General features: G+C 33.6%; 1 protein-coding gene across 8 annotated transcripts in view; it reads right to left on the minus strand.

Moving 5' to 3' along the window:
• The window catches only part of mRpS7 (mitochondrial ribosomal protein S7), an 88207-nt gene extending 74850 nt beyond the window's left edge, over positions 1-13357 (minus strand). The window contains exons 1-8 of one of the 8 annotated variants that reach the window (XM_071889337.1): positions 12943-13354; positions 12463-12859; positions 11910-12184; positions 11481-11808; positions 8290-11422; positions 7242-8234; positions 6607-7138; positions 5243-6550 (exon numbers count right to left, since the gene is read on the minus strand). In XM_071889337.1, the coding sequence (XP_071745438.1) occupies positions 12180-12184; positions 12463-12859; positions 12943-13266 (726 nt within the window). In that variant the 5' untranslated portion in view covers positions 13267-13354 and the 3' untranslated portion in view covers positions 5243-6550; positions 6607-7138; positions 7242-8234; ... (1 more) ...; positions 11481-11808; positions 11910-12179. Of the gene's footprint in view, positions 1-5242; positions 6551-6606; positions 7139-7241; positions 8235-8289; positions 11423-11480; positions 11823-11872; positions 12860-12942 lie in introns of those variants that run through there. The other 7 variants (XM_071889338.1, XM_071889333.1, XM_040714845.2 and 4 more) reach the window with 7 other exon arrangements.
• Positions 13358-13726: the final 369 nt, after the last annotated feature.

Here is a 13726-nt window from a genome sequence, read left to right on the forward strand (position 1 = left end):
TCATCACTTTCCTGATGCACTTCCTCTTCCTAAAGAATTGAATTGTATGCGTAGTATGGAAATCACTATTTTTTACTCATCTACAAACTCTTTCAGAAGAAAAAAACAACATTTTCTTTTTTGCTTAACCTTGTAATAGTAACATTGAATAGTAGATGGATTAGTTTTAATGGATTTAAATCCAAATTGTAATTCAAGTAATACTAGCGAGAAGGAGTTCATACATTTTTTATTTCTTAAAAAGAGTAGATTCTTGAAGTTAACTTCTTGAATTGTCCAACTCATCTTTGGAAGAACCACTTTCAGTCGAGAATACTTTTGATTAATTTATTACTTAATTAAATCACTTTCATAAAGTCTCAAACAATAATGAGTAATTATACGTAGTGAAAATGAAGGATTACACAATGCTTCTCGTTTTAAATGTATTTCTACTTCGGAAGATGCTCGTGATGAACTGAAATGGTGGGCAGTTCTAGATGCCTCGATATGTAGTGCTGAGATAGATACACTTTTGATCCTAATTTTGAAATGCATACAGTTGTATACGGTTCGGGGTTGGGGGATCAGTTTTTACACGGAATCCGTGTAGATGACACGTGTATTTCTAAGCTACGTTAAAAATGACACGTTAGTAGAAATTTCTAGTCATTAATGTCACAAATAAAACTTCTATTTAACTAAATGATTGAACAATTACATCAAGTTTTAACAATCTTTTTTTATCTTTATTACATTTATGCATATGCTATGTGATCCTCGAATGAAAGACATGTGTTCAAAAATACTACTGACTAATGATGATGACAGATGAGACAAAAAATTTAACATGACGTTATCTTTAATGCTAAAAAATATTTGTTTGTGATTTCATCCTAACCAAAACTTAAAAAAATGTAGAATATAAAACAAGAGTAATTCACAAAAACAAATGATTTCAATTTAAAAAATATTCTGAATGTTTATCCTAATATGAATGGGGCTTTTAAATAAAATAAAATATTATTCAACGATTTTAACCGTACCTTAGTAGTTGATATTGGTGATTAAAGCTTATTCAACTAATGTGGTAAATACTAGGAAAGCTTATGAGTACAATAACGATTGTTGCTCTTTTTTTTTTGTGGCCAAAATGACCTTCACAGACGTCCATACGTTCAACCGTATGCATAAATAGAAGATAATGATTTCTGTGAAGGAAATATGATATTTTTCTCGGAAGTATTTTCCATTAAAAAAAATGTTTTAATCCTTTTTTTTGGCTTCAGAATGTATATTAAGCGAATCATACCAGGGCTTTTCTTCTGTTTTAAGATTTATAATAGTTTCCGATAAAAGTAACAATTTAGCTTTGATGAAAGGGCAGGATTTTCAAGAACTTACTGGCAATTTTCAAAGGCGATTGGATATTTCCTATTTAAATTCATATACAATTTTCTTTAACTCTTCGAAATAGGTTGAAGGTACATAGCAGCCTTGAACCATGACTCCTAAACAGACTTGGATAAAAAAAATCACGATAAAAACCAATATTCCTTCGACATGGTAACAAATCCAGTAAAGTCCGAGTCTTTCAATTTTAGTGTACTTTAGGTAGTACCCTATATTGGTTGGAGTTATTAAGCGTCGATGAACTTATCTTTAAAAATGTAGATATGTATTCCCTTTTTTTATTTTTTATTATGATATGCTGGGACTTAGCTACATTCGCTTGCTGCCAAATCTCATATAGAGTCACATTCATTATTTGACCCGTCAAAACAAAAGAAAGCTAGAATGAATTTTCTCAAAATTAAGTTTGAATTAAATTTACATTAATCGAAAAATTATCGTCAATTTCTATCAACAAATTATTCTTGTTAACTATTTGGGTGTGCCATCAATTGTACTTAAAGTAGCCTAAATTTATTGTCATAATAAATTTTGGCAATATCTATGGAAATGAAATTATGATTGGGATGTAGAAATTCCTGTAGAGATATAATAAAAATGGATATCTTAGAAAGACGATTTCATAAAACTTAAAATGTTTAGTATACCCAGAAGTGTGATTACATACATAGATAAAAACACTAAACTTGATATTTGCATCTTTTGTGATGCGTCAAATAAAGGTTATGGTTCTATTGCATATCTTAGAGTGTGTGGAGTGAACTGAGAAGTTTATGTGTACTTTATTGCTAGTCGTACAAGACCTGCCAGGGAAGTTATAATTCCTAGGTTCGAACTTGAAGCAGCAGTTTTGTCAGCCAAAATTATTGATCACTTTTTACCATTAATTTCATATAAGGCGGATAAAGTTTATGCTTGAACTGACTCTACTATTGTCTGGCACTGGCTGCAATCTGAGTCAGCCAGATGGAAGATGTATGTGACCAACAGAGTACAAATGATTGAGGAAATCATTCTGACATTATGTTGGAACCACGTCTCTGGAGTTGATAATCCAGCAGATATGGCTAGCAGATGGATGTCGGCATCTGGTTTTATTCTTTCAAATTTATAGAAAAATGGGCCCACTTGGTTGTATTTACAAAAAAAAAAAAAAAAAAAAAAAAAAAAAAAAAAAAAAAAAAAGGCCTAAAAGTAATCCATCCAACAGAAGACAACTATGAAGACAAGGAAATCGGAAGAAATGAATGTATTTCATCATACTATTATTGAAGATGATTATAGAGGAACATACCGACTTATATATATTTTTTATCATATTGGACGAAGCTACATAGAGCAGTGTCCTGAATGATTCGATTTCAGTCTTATCTAACATCAGTAAAAAATGTAAAGTATAGATGAACTTAGAGAAGGAAAATTTGTTTTGTTTTGTCATGAACAAGTTAAATATTGGGGAAAATTATTTCAAAAATTAAAAACTCAGGAGGTGCTTTCATCAAATGATAAATGAATTAATTTTGATCCATTTATTCATTCAAACGATCAATGACTTCGTGTTGAGGCTGTCTTAGAAATATGGATTGTTTATACAGAGAAGTAATGCACCCGATTCTACTCCCAAATGAATCGCAAATATCAAATTTACTTATTGAAAACGAACACAATCGATTGATTCATGTGGGTCCCAATATAGTAAATGCCTCAATACGTCGACATTATTGGATCATCGGCTGTAAAAGATTGGTTTCTTCGTATCTCAGAAATTGTATTGGATGTAAAAGATCTTCGTAGACTTCAAGCACAAATTATGGGTAATTTACCAAAAGCAAGAGCTGAATTTGCAAGGCCATTTGCTCATACTTCCGTACACTATAGGGGTCCTATATTAAATCATCCCACAAGAAAATCAAGGGTTCCTAGAAAGGCAATTCATCCTGCTAAGAGGTCCTAACCAAGGTGGGAGTTGGAAAAGTCTCATCAAAGTCAGTAAGAACATCCTTAATCAACAAATTTGTTAGGGCTCGTTTTTCTCCATAGCAGTTGTCGACTGCTTTAATTGAAGTCGAATCTTTGATAAATAGTGTACCTATTTCAACACTATCTTCTAACGTGCAAGATATTGCTCTTATAACAAGATTTAACATGTCAGATCGGCTAATTGAAAATAATTTGTCGCCATTATCACAGTGAAAAAAACTAACTATTTTGCTAAAACATTTTAGAAATTGCTGGATGGAGGAATTTGTATTGAATTTACAATTAAAACCTAATAAAGACCAAGATAAGAAATTTAATGGAGTCATGGTCGATGACATCCAAGGGCAAAGGGACTGGCCCCTAGGATTAGTAGCTTGTAACTTTCCTGGTTCTGATGGATTAGTAAGAAGTGTTGAACTAAGGAATTCAAATAGTAAAGTTAATATTACCTGCTGTTGATAACTAAGGAGTTGATCAACCTTGAGAGTATGTTCACTCGTAAACGAGTGAGGGTATTGTAGGGTAGGATATATATATATATATATTTATGTATGACAGCACTGGGTTGTGATTGGAGGAACATTAAAAGAATAGAACTTATCTATAGAAAATATTACAGTCCACATACTATTAATTAATCAATGTTCTACCCAAACAAGAAAGAAGGGAAGTAGAGCAGTCGAAGGTGCTCTAACAAGTTCAAATTCTAGGGTACTTTAATTAATCCCACAAATTTCAATACAAAGTCTATAATTGAGCCATTTGTGTCTATGAAATACTAGGTTGTGTGTATACATGAATATAAAATATGATGTATAAAATAAATTTGGATTTTTATTTCTTTAATTTTTGTTCAAGACCTTTTTTTTATGTTGACGCACCATTGCTCCTATTTTCTTATTTAATTTGAGATGCTGAGCTTTAGCAACACACGTTCGTCAAAATGTGTCCTCCACAGTCAGAGAGACAGACAAACTTTATTAATTTTAATACTGATATTATTAAAATTAAAGATTTGGTTATACTGGACCATCGTTTCCATTCTTAATAATTAATATATTATTTTTGGATATCTAATCTTATACCTTCTGATCCTTGCTTCAACTTCATGTTCTGTTCAAGGGATACCGTCTCCTTTAATGGAGGGATCGTTCATTGTGCAGATGCCCCTTCACATCAAGATCTTTGATAGTGACTACTGACTTCTGAATCATCGCCTCTATGCTCAAGAACACATCAATTCCTCTGGATCTTGTAAGAAATCATCGTATACTCTATAAGAACCAAGGAGTTTCATAAAAGAACAGAATAATCGACTGAAAGACCCAGTGAGGAATAGAAACAGAATAATTATCCTCCATCCACAGCTCATTCAATGAAATTATTTTCATTTCTCCTTAAGTCAACTCTGATTCGTCTCCTACTCTAAGAAAACATTCGTTGATAAGTCTTTCAGTGTTCTGAAATCATTCATATATATCACATTGATATAATTCCATTTATAAGATGGAGTTTGTGATGTGCAGTCTATAGGGCTAATTTTACAACCTGAACACTCCAAGCTCACCTTTGATTTCTTTATTACTTATGAGTCTATTTTATCATTGGAAAACATGTGGAGGATAATTCTATTCTGTTATATTATTACATTTGAATTGTTATTGGGAACTTTTAAGAGTTTATGTGTTTAAAAATATATAAGTGACTTACGCCTACTTCAATTGGAATATCTTAATGTTGTTGCAATTCCCAAACTTATTAAGTTTCTAAACAGCTTCTCACCTTATTGGAATATTACTCTTTTAAAGATCTAGGATCTCCACACGAATAAATTTATTATAGATAATAACTAAATGTTTTCCATAAGAACTAATTATAATGTGTTTTATTGAAGACAATAGTTAAAATGGTAAGTTTTTGTTGAATAATCACGTTATACACAATTTGGTACGTCCAAGGTATTTACCTAGACTAGATGAGGTGTATCCCTTCTGAATGAACATAAAGAATATTAATGTCATTAATGTGGCCATAGATTTAACAATGGTGTTTTTCCATCAAAAATATAAATCAAGAAATTGTACACTTCTATAATAAATTATGCTAAATCATTTTCCGAGTCTACAAGAGCAAATATTGCTAACAATGTCCAAAATTTAAGCGAAGAAGCATTTGCTTCTTTAAGAACTAATATAAATTTGGCCCAAACTATTATTATAAGGATACATCCCAATAACAAGGCCCCACCATCACCGGGAGCAAGAAATGGATTTGAAATTTCTGAGGAATTTCATAAAACGAACGCTGTAGAACAGCGTTCGTTTCTCCTGTATGATTCAGATGTCGATGATGAACATCGAATTATAATATTTGGCACATCAAAAATGTTGGGACTTAATAACCAAATATATACATTGGTTCGTGAAAGGGATATTTAAAGTCTGTCTGACTATATTTTACAAAGTTTTCACTGTCCATGTACTTCTTATTGGGACAGTAATTCCATGTCTCATTGGATTACTTCCAAACAAGTCCCATTAAACTAATAGAAGATTTTGATATGGACTTTTCCTAGCAGAGTCTTCTATCCTGAAAGCATCCTATTAGATTTTGAACAGGTAACTATAACAGCAACACAGAATGCGTTTCCACAAGCAAAATTAGTTGGTTGCTTCTATCCCTTTGGATACATACATAAACTTCTGGACTAAGGCAAATATACATAACTAGTGAAGATTTTCGATTAAAGGCAAAAAAACCTAATTTCTTTGACTTTTTTTTACGCCTGGACCAGGTTCCAGGAGCCTTCCAAGAGCTGACAGAAACTTTTCCAGACATACTGCAAGTCGTTGCAGACTATTTTGAAGAAACATGCATAGGTAGACAGTACGGTTTAGCCAGAAGAGTTGCTAAGTATCCACAATCTCTCTGGAATATGTACGATAGAGTGGCACAGGGATTACCAAGGACAAATAATTTTGTTGAGTCTTGGCTTATGGCTTTCCAGTCCTCTCTACAGGTTTTGTGCAATTTTTTCAGGGAACAAGTTTAAGAAGTTTGTTCTATAATATAATATGCTTTTGACAAGGTCTGTGTTTACGTATTCTTGAGTTATAAACTAATTCAACATGAGTCCGAAGCATCAATTTTCCAACCATATTGTATCAAGCACCTAATCCTAGAAGTGTCAGAATTAAAAAAATATATATATTGTAGAGTTTAAGTATTATATACCAAAGTAAATAATCGAGATGGAAAAAATGAATAATATGGTTGACTGAAAAGTTTCGTGTTGGAGGAGATAGTATAAGACAAGTGTTTAAAAATGAAATACGGAGTCTCATCTTTGAAAGTAACATTCCTTAGAGACGGAGTACACGAAGTATATAAAATAATATAGGAGTTTATTGTAATGCGCCATAGATCAACTACATTCAGGTAAGAGTTGAAGACGTCAGGGATCTTCTTAGTCCACTGATTTAACCATCGAGCCTTGTTCACATATTTGGATTTGAGATTTGGAGATATAGAAAAAATAAAATATTATTCAATTGATGTATTAGAGTTCTTGGTTATGAGGAAATGCAATATTTGCTAAGCTATTCCAGAGGGTGATATTGCATATACCCGGCAACAAAGTGGTGAGTATTACTCTCTCCCTTGGAAGCTAGTTCCTGGAGGTCATCTGGTTGCCAGTTAGTCAAAATGAGCTCAGTTTTTACCAGGTCTTCATCCAGCAAACCTTTAATTTCTGAAGTAGTCAGACCTGAAAATATAAAAAAAGTCAAATATTGTTATGATATTATTATATTGTGAAAATAAGTAATACCAAAATAAAGAAGCTTACTATTAACAAATATCTTATTTACCTGAGAATTTGACAAGACTCAGAATACGAATATTTTTCTCTGCTTCCAGAATCTGTCTCGCGCTGATGTAGTAGATACCTTCACTTAGTTGTCTGTACCAGCCAAACCTTCTTTCGATGGGATCAGACTGGAACATGCCGAGGAGAACATAGAAGAAGTATTCATTTAGGAGAAGATACTCTACCAGATCTACTGCAGCAAAGCAAGTCTTCTTTGTTGCTAGGAAGGTTTCTGAGGCCAGATGCTTTACTGTTTTGCCCCTCAATGAGAAATTCGACTAAATCTCTCAAGAAAGAGAGGCCAAGTTTGTTCAGAGATTGGTTCACGAAGCTCATCTCTCTTTTCGTAGCCAAATCCAGGTGTCTGACGTTTAGGATATTCCACATAGTCCTGAGCTCACATTCTCCCATATGAGTGCGGTTGAAAGAACACAAGGTGAATATTATCTAACTGTTGGTTTTGGTGAAGAAGAGAGCCATTTGCTAATGAATTAAAGAGAGTTTAGAAACTTGCTTATGTTTAATCTCTGAGGAGTTGAGAAACTTCACTAACTTGTTGAAAATGTCTTCCCAGGTCTCTGTTTGATTCAATTCTTCTTTTGCTCCCAGAAAGGAAGCCAAATTGATGGCTTGAATCACAGTGTTGACCTTGCCTTCTGAGGTGATGTGTGATACTGCCTTTTTGTCAATCAACACACCAGTGTGGTACTTTTTGAATGACATATCTGTCTCCAACTGGATGCTGACTACTACTTGGGGGCCCAATTTCTCATCATGGGATAACTTCAAAAGGGCAGCACTTGGTTTTGGGATGAGGATGAAGTTTGATGGGAGTGTCCCCTTGGCCAATTTGTCAACAAGTACTTCCACAGAACTCATTTCATTTCCTACGTGACGTGATCGCAGCCTGAGTTGGTTTTGATGAAGCTATAGGAGTTGAGAGGTAGTTGGGCAGTTTGGCCATAGGGATGGTACTACATCTGGTTTGAGATACCTGTAAAGCAAGGACAGTTATACGCATACCCATCAAAAGTGAGAAGCTGTCTTACCTCTTCCTTAGAGCCTTGTCAAGGGTCTGACTTCTTTTAGACTCACAGATTAAATCAGATTCGTTGAAATGCAGGGAACACAGCTTTGTACTTTTGGATGGTGCCTAATCTGATTTCTTCAGATCTTTTTCTCTTGGAATAGCTCTCAGTCAGGCGTTATGAAGTCTGGGGTTTCTCTCTTTGACCACAGATTGATCGTAACACTAGAATGTTGTGGCTCGTTGTCATATCCCGTTCTACACCCTGGAGCACAACACCTTGTGGGCATGATTGGAATTACAAAACACAATACAGATGGGGTGCACAAAGTAACTAATAGTTATTAGTTATTACTTATTATCTTACCAAACACGTTGCAACTAATAGTTATTAGTTATTACTTATTATCTTACCAAACACGTTGCATTGTTTTTTTTCAATGGGCCCATGTTGCACGCGTATTTGCGTGTGCCCGGTCTTGCTTACATGAGTCCTTGGCACGGGTCAATACAATTACTGTTTTAAGATTAGAAAAGAAAAACAGTTGGTAAAATTTCCATTTTTTTAAAATTATTCATTCTTTCTCAAATTATTATTGTGCTAATATCTCCTCAAAAAATCTATTGTGCGCTGAGTACCTTTGAGTTTGTACAATAAAATTAGTGAAATGCCGAAAAAATATCACATTACGCTTGGATTGAAATTAATGGAGGACTTGAAATTTGGAGCTACCTGCCGCACGATAACAAAATATTTTTTCGAATATGCCCGTGTAAGTACTCTTACAGCCCCCAATTCAGAGTCAAACTACACTTAATGTCATCATTCCACATCAACAAAATGAATGCATACGAACAACATTTGACTCATTAGGATTCTGATAACTTTAACACTGACCCCTTAAAGATGCTACTTTCCTCTAATATACATTTTTTCGCCATAGAGCCCCATTTTCTCATTCTGTGTAGAAATATGCCAATAGAACCGTCCCTAGTTGAAAGTCTGTACATAGATTAATGGAGGTTGTCTGTAAGGATGTGATCACCAAAATTAAAGGAAAGATTGGAGATAAGGATATTTGTATAGCTGTTGATGAGACTAAAGACAACCGGGATCGATCAATAACAGCTGTATTGATGGTTTTTTTTTGGATGGACGTTTCTTTGGTCGTCCTTTTGTATCTAATAATTTGTAATATTTAGTGTCGTTTGATATTATTAATTTGTTTCACTTTCTGTGTATAGCTACCATTAAATTTCTAATTAATATTTTTCATTATAATTAATCGTGTTTTTTTTTTTTTTTTTTTTTTACCTATACTTCTTTAACTTAATATCACAAATATACGTTAGTAATTAGTTTAAAGAAAAGAAAAACATTTTTTGTTATACTTCATATAAAATATACAATCAGTACGGGCACATGGGAAAATGACTAACTTATGGTTCCCTCGCAATAGTTTGCCGGATTAGGTATACTACTGCAGTCTGTCCTGAAGGTGTTTTAGGTATGGTGCATTGTTTTGCCAGCCCCCGATACCAGAATTCATTAAAAAACTGGACAGGCTGGAGACGCAATGTCTAAATTTACTAGTAGTCTATAGCTACGGGTTAAGCGATAATCTTAAGTTTTTGACAACTTATGACGTATGATGTATCATATTAGCGACTCAATATTGGTTAATAAATCTATAATATAAAAATTTGGAAGTTTTTTCATGATTTTCACGAAGTTAACCAGGTATTCCAAAGTTTGACAATTTCAACTACTTTTTATAGTCACTCTTCTAGTGTAATATGAAGGAATAGGAGATTCTCATTTTTATACCTGGATCACGTGATATTCTATCCTCCGTAGCCGCAACTTTTAATCAATGGTACCATATCTCGCTCCCACTTTTTACACACACTCGCTAGATGCCCAGCACTACCTATGAAGGATATTTTGTGCTCAGGGAAGCGGGGTGGAAGAATTTAACCTACTTCAGGGACTAGCAGCGGGTGGCCAAGGTTTGTGGGTCTGTGGTCCCATTTGCCTACGTGTACGCGGCCTAATCCTAAAACAGTTTATAAATTTTTAAATCTATTTAATAAACGATATTTATGTACATCAACACACCAACTTACGTACTAATGCCTTAAGTAATTGCTAACTGCCTGCGAGGGATTTAAGCATAAATTAGTGAATTGCCTAAATGCACTTATAACAAGTGCGAAACTTTACGATTTGTCCTGGTATATTGGAATGGATTATTGGTCCATATAAATGCGGCAGAGGTGCAACTTAAACTACCTTGAGGCCTAGTACTTCACCTGCACAGCTTGAGAGCTAGGGTGTATTTTGGGATTCCTTGATACACAGGAAGAATCAGCAGGGAAATTTAACTTATCTCAGGCCCCGCAGTTTACCTGCACAACTCTTGGGCTGGATAAATAATAAAATATTAAAAGGGTTTCTTGGTACCTAGAAAAACGGCGGCGGTAGAGGTTAAACTGTATTTTGGCCTACTATGCTCATCAGCGAACCACTGCGAGTTCAGTGTCTGACTCAGTATAAAGTAACTACTTCCTCATCGCGTGAAAGAAGAGAGCCAGAGTGCCTATTTATTAGTACACATTAAAACAACATATAAATAATTCTTAAGATTTTACGCTCTTTATATTTTGTCTTATATTAAACAGAAGATTCTTAATGTCCGGACAAACCTACTCAAGTATTAGTTATTATTTAACTCCAAAATATGTTAACATTTACAATTATACCCAAAACTATTTCAATAATTCACATTCGATTAATTCAATTATAGTTGTATATTTCTTAATACGACAATAACATAGTTACAACTATTCCTAAATAATGTTTCAACAACAAGTAGTAACTTTAATTTCAATCTAACAACAATAAGATTAACTAACAATACTTTTAGCCTTGATTTTGAAAAGCTTTATCACATTCTAAGTATGATTCAAGTCCTCCAACGTCAAACCTACCTTTTATTGAGTATCCAAAAACAGGGGATCTTGGGATAAGATAAGAGAGAAAATGCCCAGGAGCATCTCGAACAACCAAGGGGAGATACTTGGTTTCACAAATGAAAGCTTCTAAAAAGGCGATTGAGTCTTCATTGAAAAGGTAGAAAGCTGGACATTGAAGTCTATGTGAGATACAGAATATGTATCAAATTTGGACATATTAATTGAAAGTATAATTACCTAGATTTTGTTTCATGCGGCAGTGGTTTTTCAATAAATGATAGAACCCTTTTTGTTTTCCCATCAACTTCGACAATACCCCGTTTAGAAACGTCATCTTCGTTCACGGGACAAGTCAGGATAGTTGTTCCACATTTTTTTTTGAAAAAATGTACAATATTATCTATTTTAAAGTCATCTAAATAAAGAGTATCTCCAGCGATGACGAGAAAATTTGAACATTCTAATCTATATTGAATTCCAAGACTGATGGCTTTTATTGCTCCTTGCCGGTTGTCATTGTTTGTACTACCGTCGTTAATCAAGTTCACTTTCAATGTAGACCTATCTGAAAATCATTAGCTTACATAAATATTTATGTCTGAGACATTAATATTAGCTATAGCCACTACCACATGATAAACCATTAAACAAAATCTTGATTACTACCTCTTGAATTGACATCATTGCTCCATTCTTCATAGAGATGAAAATACTTTTGATTCACAACTACATTGATGAGAGGGTCAAATGTATTCTCCAAATTCTCTAAAATAGTGAGCCATCGATTAATCAAAGATTTGCCTCCAATGGGAAGAAGAGGCTTAGGAATGCCACTTAATCTTGATCGGAGCTCCTCATCTAAAGTGCTATCTATATCCTTCTCAAGTCTTGTACCATACCCGGCAGCTAAGATGATTACTTTAATTTTATCTGTCATCAATCTAATAACAAAAATCAAATAAAGTTTTATTATTGAATTTTGTTTTCATTATATTGCATCAAATGACTTTATGCCTTTTTATTAATTAATATTAATTTAAAGAAGTCAGACAAAGATAACCTTGCCTTTCTATTCCATTCAGAGTGTCTAAAGTAACTAATAGTGACTGATTGGATAATTATCATAACCTTTTAGCAACAAAATTAGCTAGTATGCTAATAATATAATGCATCAGAGACACAGAAAATTAAATCAATGTAAGACACTATTTAGAATTGCCTTTATTTCTCCTAGAATAGTAATTAACATAGGCTCGATTCTGGTAGCAAGTTCTATGAAGTTCTTCTTTTTTACTAACAACACGTCCCTCATTTTCAGATGCATCGATAATTTCTCGAGCAACAAAATGAGCAAAAAGTTCTCCCTCTTTCCTTGTGGGACGGTTGCGACCAGCCTCAACGATCCATTTCATGCCATAGAAACGTTGTTTTGGAGGTTGTATAGCAGTAGGAACAGTGTAATTAACCGAACCAACAGGAACGGACTTTGTGACCATTAAAGGACTGCAATTATCGATTGCTTTATGAATAATTGTTATCGGGTCAACAATTATTTCAGAAGAGGAGGCATCGGCATTGGACGCTGCATTCCGTTTTTTATGTTGAGTTTCTTTGATCTGAAAATAGTAAAAAAAAAATACATTTTAACTTTTATGACATGCCGAAGACTTTAGAAAGTAAACTACAACTTAAAACATACTTTTTTACAGATATCGTTCAAAATCTCTATCGACTTTTCCCTCCTTCCTGCTTTCATGAATAGCCTTGAAAATTTGTCCATTTGATAATCCCGAAATACAGATACTGTAGATTCTTTTGGTGCTGATTTTATAGATACAGCCATTTTCTTTGCATATTCATCGCCTGACTCTTTCGCTTCTTTAAATTCAACACGTGAAGCAAATGGATCTTCAAAGCCCTTTGGCCAAGGTGAACCAATTTTAGGATGCTTACTCATGCACCTAATCGTCAACAAACATTGAGATGCCATCGATTTAATGGGATTCCTTATGTTGTGGAACATGATAGATGGATGACGAAAGTTAGTATGAATCTTGAAACAAAATATTATTATTTATATTTCAGTCTGTTTAGAAAATGACGTCAATTCAGGGGCACCACACATTATTTGACTATTTCATAATCAATGCAATTTAGATTTAATAAGTATGAACAATTAATCGATTAAGCTTATACTTAAATGTGTAAGCTAAATCTTGATGTACTAAGCCTCATAAGGATATAAGTGGAACACATATGCTCTATTATCTATACCTGTCTCTTGTAAATATATAAACATATATTATACTTTCTGACCACATTAAATACAGGTCATGGTGTACATGGTCAAATTTTTTTTTTTTACCTTACGGTATATAACTAACCTTACTTAGAAATATATAAGAAAATGTGAATTTCTCTTTTTTTTTGTTCTTGTTAAGGTTTTTACAAAAATATGGTTTATAACGTTCATGAGCAAGAGC

The sequence above is a fragment of the Lepeophtheirus salmonis genome, chromosome 6 (assembly GCF_016086655.4).
Source record: "Lepeophtheirus salmonis chromosome 6, UVic_Lsal_1.4, whole genome shotgun sequence".
Lineage (NCBI taxonomy): Eukaryota > Metazoa > Arthropoda > Copepoda > Siphonostomatoida > Caligidae > Lepeophtheirus > Lepeophtheirus salmonis.